The 11,228-nt window shown below is 44.5% G+C and overlaps 1 protein-coding gene across 2 annotated transcripts in view; it reads right to left on the bottom strand.

Moving 5' to 3' along the window:
• Positions 1–7,829: 7,829 nt before the first annotated feature.
• The window catches only part of ccdc82 (coiled-coil domain containing 82), a 67,597-nt gene continuing 64,198 nt past the window's right edge, over positions 7,830–11,228 (bottom strand). The window contains exon 7 of one of the 2 annotated variants that reach the window (XM_078221772.1): positions 7,830–9,272. In XM_078221772.1, the coding sequence (XP_078077898.1) occupies positions 9,204–9,272 (69 nt within the window). In that variant the 3' untranslated portion in view covers positions 7,830–9,203. The remainder of the gene's footprint in view (positions 9,273–11,228) is intronic. The other variant, XM_078221771.1, reaches the window with a different exon arrangement.

Genomic DNA, 11,228 nt, shown 5'->3' with positions numbered 1-11,228 from the left:
GGGTGGGAGTGGTATATTTAGTGGCGAGGAGGTGGGGGGGGGGGGGGGGGGCGGGGGTGGTTTGCTGTGGGGCCCATGGCCCATCCAGCCCCTGTAAAATGCTGTTCATGGTGGGGAGGGGTGTTGCAGAAGGGAGAAATTTTACCTCAAAGAACACGTAGGTTTGGACCAGATGGGCGTTCAAAATGTTGAACGCATGAATCCAGTTGAGTGCTTGCCTCTGACCCATCCATTTCTGGTTAATACTGTCTGTTACTAAGGCAGTATAACACCATTATTCTATTTTATTCAGCATTAAGCTTGTTGCTAAGCTTAAGCATCATATAGGACGATTCAGTCTGCAATTTGTTCCAAGTGCTATAGTGAAAATGAGTGTGCGAATAGAACAATGTACACAGTAACCCGAATGTGTAGGACATCCTGTGGTGCAAGAAATCTAAAACAATAAAGCCCAGATAACTTTCAATGCATTTGTTACCAAAGCAGCTGATAGTTACTCAGAGAATCCAACATTTCTAAGTCATTGACAACTGTCGCTGAAATTTCAGTGTAATGCAATTGTGAGTGTGTAAAATTTTAAGTTTAAGTGCACAGTTGCACATTAATTAGCACTGCTGCCTCATAGCACCAGGATCCGAGTTCAATTCCCAGCTTGGGTCACTGTCTGTGTGGAGTCTGCACATTCTCCCTTGGCTGCATGGGTTTCCTCCAGGTGCTCCCGTTTCCTTCCACAGTCCGAAAGACATGCTAGTTAGTGCATTGGCCATGCTAAATTCTCCCTCAGTGTACCCGAACAGGCGCTGGAGTGTGGCGACTAGGAGATTTTCACAGTAACTTCATTGCAGTGTAAGTCTACTTGTGACACTAATAAACTTTAATCAACTTTGATTGTTGATATTGTCCTAACAAACTCAGGTTGACTGGAAATTATTTGAACTGTATAATGTTGGTTACACATTTGCTACTGATGAGTAATAGCAGTGTGAGCAATTTAAGAGATGAATTAAATGCGTCACAAGTGTATCACACAATACAGCTTAAGTGTATTTTTTTTCCTGTAACACACTGCTGAGGTGTCAATGAAGTGGCCATGTACCATATGTGCTCTGTAATACTCTTCCTACCAGTCCCATAGAGCCCTGATGACTCATTCTCTATTTGCACTTTTAGTTTGTATGCTGATGAGCTTGTCTGTTTAATTTTTTAAGATCTAACACAAAAGAAACAACACTAAACAAACCAACCAACAGTATGAAAATACACTGAGAGGATGTTGCTCAATATGTACAAATACAATGTTCAAAATCAAGGAAATGAGGGCAAGAAACAACTAACAGTTTCAAAAAGAAACCATAAAAAGTAGCAATGTTTACTAATTTAATTTTGCTACATCATAAATATTGGAAAAACAACACAAATGCTGTGAATTACTGAAAAATTATTCCAAAAAATAAAAACGGCAAAAATGCAGTAAGGAACATTTTGAGATTTTTAACAGTGAAAATAATCAGTTTCCTTACAATCAACTTTCTCCTATTGATATTCCTTCAATTTAGTACTTTGCATTATAAACAGACAAGCAATCCAGCAGAATACATATTAACACCTCCATAGTTTTAGCCCAGTGCACAAATAGTTCCTGGCAACAGACTTCAGTTGAACAGAGACAGAGTGGTGAAAGGGGCAGACACATGGCAGAAATTTTAAAGATGTGGAGATGCCGGCGTTGGACTGGGGTAAGCACAGTAAGAAGTCTCACAACACCAGGTTAAAGTCCAACAGGTTTATTTGGTAGCAAATACCATAAGCTTTTGGAGCAATGCTCCTTTGTCAGATGGAGTGGTCTCTGTTCTCAAACAGGGCACAGACACAGAAATCAAATTACAGAATACTGATTAGAATGCAAATCTCTACAGCCAGCCAGGTCTTAAATGCACAGACAATGTGGGTGGAGGGAGCATTCAACACAGGTTAAAGAGATGTGTATTGTCTCCAGACAGTACAGCTTGTGAAATTGTGCAAGTCCAGGAGGCAAGCTGTGGGGGTTACTGATAATGTGACATAAATCCAACATCCCGGTTTAGACCGTCCTCATGTGTGCGGAACTTGGCTATCAGTTTCTGCTCAGTGACTCTGCGCTGTCGTGTGTCGTGAAGGCCGCCTTGGAGAACGTTTACCTGAAGATCCAAGGCTGAATGCCCGTGACCGCTGAAGTGCTCCCCCACAGGAAGAGAACTGTCTTGCCTGGTGATTGTCGAGCGGTGTTCATTCATCCGTTGTCGTAGCGTCTGCATGGTTTCCCCAATGTACCATGCCTCGGGACATCCTTTCTTGCAGCGTATCAGGTAGACAACGTTGGCCGAGTTGCAAGAGTAGGTACCGTGTACCTGGTAGATGGTGTTCACACGTGAGATGATGGCATCCGTGTTGATGATCCGGCACGTCTTGCAGAGGTTGCTGTGGCAGGGTTGTGTGGTGTCGTGGTCACTGTTCTCCTGAAGGCTGGGTAGTTTGCTGCCCAGGGGGAGCACTTCAGCAGTCACGGGCATTCAGCCTTGGATCTTCAGGTAAACGTTCTCCAAGGCGGCCTTCACGACACACGACAGCGTAGAGTCACTGAGCAGAAACTGATAGCCAAGTTCCGCACACATGAGGACGGTCTAAACCGGGATGTTGGATTTATGTCACATTATCAGTAACCCCCACAGCTTGCCTCCTGGACTTGCACAATTTCACAAGCTGTACTGTCTGGAGACAATACACATCTCTTTAACCTGTGTTGAATGCTCCCTCCACCCACATTGTCTGTACATTTAAGACCTGGCTGGCTGTAGAGATTTGCATTCTAATCAGTATTCTGTAATTTGATTTCTGTGTCTGTGCCCTGTTTGAGAACAGAGACCACTCCATCTGACGAAGGAGCATTGCTCCGAAAGCTTATGGTATTTGCTACCAAATAAACCTGTTGGACTTTAACCTGGTGTTGTGAGACTTCTTACAGAAATTTTAAATGCAGAGGACTGTAAAGTGACATTTTGGTGGGAAGTGTGAGAAGGGACAATATGAACTAAATGTGCAATTTTTGCAGGAAAGGGTCGCAGGAATGAAGAATCGTACACACATCCTTGAAGGTGGTAGGACAAGTTGAGAAGGCTTTTGGAGGAGGATGTGATATCCTTGGCTTTATGGGTGGAGGCATAGAGGAGAAGGGAAGTTTACAAAATCTTTGTAAAACATCCATTAGGCACAGCTGCATGGTGATGTTTCACCTTGGGCATCGCGCTTTGGGGTGATGTTGGGACCCAGGAGAAATTACAGAGGAGATTTAAAGGGATGAGAGAGGTTGAGCATGGAGGAACTGGAGAGGCTGGAGTTGCTCTGCTCACAGCCAATAGGGTTGGTGGGCTGGGGGAAGGGATGGCGATTTCACAGCGGTGTTTGGATTTGAGTGTGGTTTTGCAGAAACTGTTTCCAGTGTTTGATGTTCCAAAAGAACCAGAAGCAAAATGAAGACTTATTCACAAGTTGTTGTGAGCTGGAATGAATGGCCTGAGATGGTGGTGCTGTTGGAAGCAGATTCAATAGTAACTTTCAACTCTGGAAGGTCAAAGTTGCTCGTGATTTTTCCATACTAGCCCGATGACTGAGAAGCCGGATTTCTCATCGCCAGCAGAAACTCCTGAAAACTACTTCGCCAACTTGGCGTCACTTCACTGGACTCAGAAGGTGCCAAAGGACAATGCAGATGCCATTGCAGCCTGTCTGCCAATCAACTCAAAGGCAATGACTATCACCGATACCAAATGCAGAGTGTAAAAGCTGCTAAAGCTCCGGATATTAAAAGCTGCTCTACATACCATCTTTTTCTGTCCTTCATACCACATAGGTGAACACTGCACTGCAAGCCACCACATCAGGGAAAGCCATTGGGATTGAGAGCATCCATGCAGAATTATTCATGAACCACAGACCAAACAGAATACTTGTGGCTTGTTAAACTCGCCTCTAACATCCTTTACATTGTAATAAACTCAGAAGTCAGGTATTGTTCCCAAGTCATCGCCATCCTAAAGTCAGGAAAACAAGCTCATGATTACAAAAGCTACTGTCTTTCTATCTAACCTAAAAGGTAAAGTCGCCATAGTCCCAGATGACCATAGACTGCTCTCCCCTCTGAGGGACAGATTTAACCCAAGGATCGCCACACCTCAGGCAAGGTTGAGAAGGCGGGGCCTTCATGAATAACCTCAGTTGCTGTGGGAATTAATCCCCTGCTGTTGGCGTCTTTCTACATCACAAACCAGCCATTCAGTCAACTGAGCTAAACAACTCCCCTATAGAGTGGTTGAATGGCTCATCCTTAACCTGGTTTAAGAAGCCACCCTCCCAAATGAGTAAGCAGGCTTCAGAGAGGGAAGCAGCTTCGCCGACCAAGTCCATGCGTTCACTATGAACATGAGGCAGAGTTCTAGAAACCTGGAAACTGAGAACTGGAGCTGCCTTCATAGACTTATCATGGAATGCATCACTGTCTGGTACGGATGCCTGCTACTGCAGCTTTCAACAATTATTCAATGCCACAAAATTCTTAGGCTTAGCAAAATCCCAATAGGTGACTGTAATTTCCACACATATATATATATCCTGGAGTGCTACATCCAGAACAGATTATTGTGTCACCACTCCATCTGAGCAATAACACCACGGGAAAAGAACCCAACATTAACTTCTCCAAAAGGCAACATAACCATGACCCCCCATCCTAAATACCTGGGCCTAACCCTAGAAAAACTCTCGTTCATCAGCCTCACTTCATCATCACCAGCCGGAAAGTAAAAAAGGATGAAACTGGTGTGGAAATTCACGGGAAAACACAACCAGAACATGTCACACAGCGGCCCTAGTCCACTCTGCTGCAGAATACTGTCTGTAAGTTTCAGGGCAATCCTCCATATTTTAAAAGGACTCAGGAGAAACCTGACAGTTTAAAAGTGGCCAACTCTGGCTGCTGGCTGATAAAAACCTCCCAGAAGGCTCGGCAGGACAAACATAACCTGCCTGTGAACTGTGCTAAGGAAAGGTGTGAGCCCCCTGAATATGCAAGTGGCCAGAAAGGCAGACACACCAGTGATCTAATCATCAGAAGGACAAAGGGAGATGGAGACCAGCAGACGAACAGTAAACAGACCAGCAGGGAGACAATGGCCCCGGAAATCGGCCCATCCACAGAAGACAAGAAGACCGATCCCACTAATGGGATACCGTTCAGGAAGCTCTGGAGGAGCATTAAGACCATAAGACATAGGAGCGGAAGTAAGGCCATTTGGCCCATCGAGTCCACTCCACCATTCAATCATGGTTGATTTCAACTCCATTTACCCGCTCTCTTCCCATAGCCCTTAATTCCTCGAGAAATCAAGAATTTATCAATTTCTGTCTTGAAGACGCTCAACGTCTCGGCCTCCACAGCCCTCTGTGGCAATGAATTCCACAGACCTACCACTCTCTGGCTGAAGAAATTTCTCCTCATCTCTGTTCTAAAGTGACTCCCTTTGATTCTAAGGCTGTGCCCCCGCGTCCTAGTCTCCCCTGCTAATGGAAACAACTTCCCTACGTCCATCCTATCTAAGCCGTTCATTATCTTGTAAGTTTCTATTAGATCTCCCCTCAACCTCCTAAACTCCAATGAATATAATCCCACGATCCTCAGACGTTCATCGTATGTCAGGCCTACCATTCCTGGGATCATCCGTGTGAATCTCCGCTGGACCCGCTCCAGTGCCAGTATGTCCTTCCTGAGGTGTGGGGCCCAAAATTGCTCACAGTACTCCAAATGGGGCCTAACCAGTGCTTTATAAAGCCTCAGAAGTACATCCCTGCTTTTGTATTCCAAGCCTCTTGAGATAAATGACAACATTACATTTGCTTTCTTAATTACGGACTCAACCTGCAAGTTTACCTTTAGAGAATCCTGGACTAGGACTCCCAAGTCCCTTTGCACTTTAGCATTATGAATTTTGTCACCGTTTAGAAAATAGTCCATGCCTCTATTCTTTTTTCCAAAGTGCAAGACCTCGCACTTGCCCACGTTGAATTTCATCAGCCACTTCTTGGACCACTCTCCTAAACTGTCTAAATCTTTCTGCAGCCTCCCCACCTCCTCAATACTATCTGCCCCTCCACCTATCTTTGTATCATCGGCAAACTTGGCCAGAATGCCCCCAGTCCCGTCATCTAGATCGTTAATATATAAAGAGAACAGCTGTGGCCCCAACACTGAACCCTGCGGGACACCACTTGTCACCGGTTGCCATTCTGAGAAAGAACCTTTTATCCCAACTCTCTGCCTTCTATCTGACAGCCAATCGTCAATCCATGTTAGTACCTTGCCTCGAATACCATGGGCCCTTATTTTACTCAGCAGTCTCCCGTGAGGCACCTTGTCAAAGGCCTTTTGGAAGTCAAGATAGATAACATCCATTGGCTCTCCTTGGTCTAACCTATTTGTTATCTCTTCAAAGAACTCTAACAGGTTTGTCAGGCACGACCTCCCCTTACTAAATCCATGCTGACTTGTCCTAATCCGACCCTGCACTTCCAAGAATTTAGAAATCTCATCCTTAACGATGGATTCTAGAATTTTGCCAACAACTGAGGTTAGGCTAATTGGCCTATAATTTTCCATCTTTTTTCTTGTTCCCTTCTTGAACAGTGGGGTTACAACAGCGATTTTCCAATCCTCTGGGACTTTCCCTGACTCCAGTGACTTTTGAAAGATCATAACTAACGCCTCCACTATTTCTTCAGCTATCTCCTTTAGAACTCTAGGATGTAGCCCATCTGGGCCCGGAGATTTATCAATTTTCAGACCTTTTAGTTTCTCTAGCACTTTCTCCTTTGTGATGGCAACCATATTCAACTCTGCCCCCTGACTTTCCTGAATTGTTGGGATATTACTCATGTCTTCTACTGTGAAGACTGACGCAAAGTACTTATTAAGTTCCTCAGCTATTTCCTTGTCTCCCATCACTAGATTACCAGCGTCATTTTGGAGCGGCCCAATGTCTACTTTTGCCTCCCGTTTGTTTTTAATGTATTTAAAGAAACTTTTACTATCATTCCTAATGTTACTGGCTAGCCTACCTTCATATTTGATCCTCTCCTTCCTTATTTCTCTCTTTGTTATCCTCTGTTTGTTTTTATAGCCTTCCCAATTAAAAAAGACATTAAAATAACAACCCACGGGGGTCAAGGCAGTTCCAGCCTTTTGTGTTTTGACTTGACTCAATTAAACCGAGACTGCCGGTGATCGAGAGCCCATTGTCCTTGAAATCGGGTCCGGGGGCAGGGAAGTTGGTTGTTAAATTGGGCTGAAGTTAAGATCAAGGGAGACAGACAAGCCAAACGGAGCTCTCTTCCAGGATCACAAGCTGATGTGCAGAGGTGAAGACCAACAGCAGCCCAGTTTCGACCCTGCACTAAGACGTTCGAGCCCATCAAAAAGGAACCCCTTTTAGAATTGTGAGTATCCCAGCCAACCTTGTGAAGCTCCTGAGGATAGGATAGAGGTTGAGGCAAGGGGAGGGGTGGTGTATTGTAATTTTGAAGTTCAGTAATCTTGTTTTGAACTGTGTAAAGTAAGATTTTATGTTGTACCCGTTAGCATTTCTCCCATAGTGATAGTATAAAGTATAAGTTTTATTCATGTGTGGTGTGGTATTGGAGGGGTCGATTCTATTGTTAAATAAATCACTAAGTTTTGAAACTCATTTGGAGTTCATCTTGCCTCTTGTTCTCTCATCAGCGCACTCTGGCGAGGTCACAGTTTCAATATCCCTTACCACAAATCCGGAGTCTAGAACTAAGGGTGATCTGAGCGATTCGAACCCGCTCACTCAAGGGGGAGACTGCTGGTCAGGAGATAAAGAACGAGTCTCTCTGTTCTCTCTCCTGGAGACCTACTCGAGTGGATAGGGTGCAGGGTGGCCGTTGTCCCACCGAGAAGGGAGAGAATCACTCAGGCCTTGGTGGCGGTTTTGGGATGGCTGTGTGATATAAGTATCAGGCTACCGGTCAGGTATAAACAGTGAGCCTGGTTCAGCGCTCTCTCTCCTGTGGAGTTGCCCCAGTGCAGCATTCCCCGGCCTTTGGAATTTCAAGGCCTGTGAGAGAGAGACACTCGCAGCTTTCGGCAGACCCCCAAATACCGGCCTGTAAGTGAAGTAAAGGGAAAGATCCCGCTACACCCCCCATCCTAAATACCTGGGCCTAACTCTGGAAAAACTCTCGTTCATCAGCCTCACTTCATCATCACCAGCCGGAAGGTAAAAAATCAGGATGAACCTGGTGTGGAAATCCACGGGAAAACACAACCAGAACACGTCACACTGTAACAGCGGCCCTAGTCCACTCTGCTGCAGAATACTGCACTGCCTCATGGTCCATCATACAAATAAATTCAATCTATCTTGCCCTTTTTATGAATCCCTGAACCTTCTCGGCAAGAAGCAATGTATCCAAGACTCAGCACAAGTTCTAGAAGGTAGAGGGGGCAGATTGAGCTGTCAACAAAATGTTTCCTTATCCTTAACTTGGTATCACTTTACATCTCCCCCCATTAACACAGCTGCCTCCAAAATAAAAACATACCCTAAGAGCTGGTATATATGTCACACCTTAGATAGGTTAGAACACACAAATGACAAAAAGTTTGCATTTGATGTGAACAGTTTTTGGTCGCTCAATGATTCTGACTTTTATATTGACCTATGACGATTATAGCACAGCAATTATAAATTAATGTGAAAGATTTGAGGAACGTAGCACACTTCATACTAATTCTATTCAACCATATCCTTTGTATTGTCAAATTAAATCAGTTTATGGTTTGTTATTGATATTAAAACAAACTATTTTCTACAATAAAAATAGGGGCTTGGAATCACATGTTGGGGAGGGGGTTGGCTGGAGGGGGGAGGGGTGTGGGGGGCGTTGTGGGAAGTATGAGGGACACTGCCTGCTACACAACGAGACAATTGTGAAGTTTGTCCCACAGTTGACCTTCAATATTGGCCAATCAGAATGGTGATAGGGCAGCCTGCAGCTCAGCTTGTTCCAGACTCGAAAAGCGAGCGAGAGAAGAGAGGTGCCGGCACGTAAAGTTCAAAAAACATTTTCTTCCTTTCTGCCTGCCTCTTGTCGGCTTAGTCAAGAAGTTTCTCTTCACTGAAATTGTCTGCATCACTCAGAATTGTTTCAAGACGTTCATATTGCTGCAGGGTAAGAAAGAAACAAAATATAAGCATTGTTAGTATATGTTTTACATTCAAAGTCAAAGAGAAAAACAGGATTAATAAAGCAGATCATTGCATCCAGAGTGATGCCTTCCCTGGTTAGCTTCACTGAACAACGAAGCAACTAATTGGTCTGAGAACCAATCATGCATTCACAGTATTAAGTTACCACCTGCTAGCACAGACTCAGTTGCGAGTCAGAAAGACATGTTAGTAACACACAAATGGAACCAATTACTCAGCCCGGACTGAAACAGTCAGTGTCGATTTAACATTACCATGGGGGTTGGGTTTAGGCCAGAACATTTCAGTCATTGCCTGCATTTAACAGTAGCTTTATCCGGCTTGTATGGCTCAAGCACAAAGGTGACTGTTTATTGTAGATTTTCTCCACAAAGGTAGTCAGGGCAAAGCTAAATTTGAGGGTGAGCAAAGCAGGTGGGCAGCAATACAAATCAATCACAGCATTGTACAACACTAACCAATACCCTTAATGAGCTGATACATTTTTTTAAGAGATGGAGGATATAAAGAGGAGCTTCTATATTTTCATCCAGCCAAAAGGGTAGGTAGGTAACAGATTCCAAATCTTCCAGCATTGACACTTTAAACAGCTGTCAAGGAAATGCTCAAGATGGCCTAGGGTGATTGGATCACGGATTTCCCCTCATTCCTTCTGGGGAAGTGTGTCTGGCCCCAACTTGGCATATTTCCTAATGGCAAGGTTGAAATTAGAAACACACCACATGATAAACTGCAAGTCAAACCCACATCCGATCAGTCTCTGGCATAAGGTGGTAGAGCACTAACATGCTAAATACCTTCCTGGTATTAGGACTCACTGGAAGGATCAGGTGTCAGAGCGAATGAGCACATTGTTTATTTGGCCGAGGTCTTTTGTTCGGAAATTCCCTGATAATCTAACAGATAAAGCCCCCATCCAGTGTAGCAATGGGCCATATTAACCAGAAAGTTCCATTTATTAAATTAAAGTCCCTCCTGAAACCTGAACTCAACCAGGGCAAATGTTATGGGCTTTATACTTTCCCTCACCATTCGAGGTAGGAAGGGAGAAAGTTGTTAGCATGGGTTTTCAATCCTGACATTATTTACTGCTCTCTATGGAATTGCATGTAGACATTTTTTATGACTGCTTTATAAGAATGTTATGTTTTTTTTATTGGACTGGGGGGGATGGTGTGAAATTGGATTGAATTTTGGACAGTGACAAGCCCATGTGATCTGGTTTCTATGGGGACAGGGCCAGGTCAACACTTATTCAAAGTCAGGTGCAAGCTTTGACACTTAGACACAAAAGCAAAGGCAGCTGAGCATACTGTTGCAGACTCAAGACAGGATTTCATTGGGCCAATGGGAGTCTTGCCCACAGGTCAGAGAACATTATCAAGTGCCTTTTAGGTGCTTAAGTAGCCAATGTTGGGCCTTCGCCACATTTGAAGTGCCCAGCAGTGGAATAAGTGCCTGCCGAGATCTGCCAGACAATCAGAGGCTGGCAGCCCCTCATTCTGTCAGTGCCAGCAGTGGCTGCTCATGGTAATACATCCACCAGAGGCCCAGGATCACCACGGGACCTCAGACCAAAGGTTAGTGAGGTTGGGATGAAGGGATTGCAAGCCGGAGTTGTAAAAGTGATGGGCAGAGGCAAGGGTGGGGGAGTGGCTTTCAGCATCCACACCCCCTGTCCAATTCCTGGTCCCTTGATTGGTAAGAATTTAACAACACCAGGTTAAAGTCCAACAGGTTTATTTGGTAGCAAAAGCCACAAGCTTTCGGAGCCTTAAGCCCCTTCTTCAGGTGAGTGGGAATTCTGTTCACAAACAGGGCATATAAAGACACAAACTCAATTTACAGCATGATGGTTGGAATGCGAATACTTACAGCTAATCAAGTCTTTAAGATACAAACAATGTGAGT

Source organism: Mustelus asterias, chromosome 10 (genome assembly GCF_964213995.1).
Source record: "Mustelus asterias chromosome 10, sMusAst1.hap1.1, whole genome shotgun sequence".
Lineage (NCBI taxonomy): Eukaryota > Metazoa > Chordata > Chondrichthyes > Carcharhiniformes > Triakidae > Mustelus > Mustelus asterias.
Note: the sequence above shows the minus strand (reverse complement) of the source record. Positions and strands in the feature narration are given on the sequence as shown.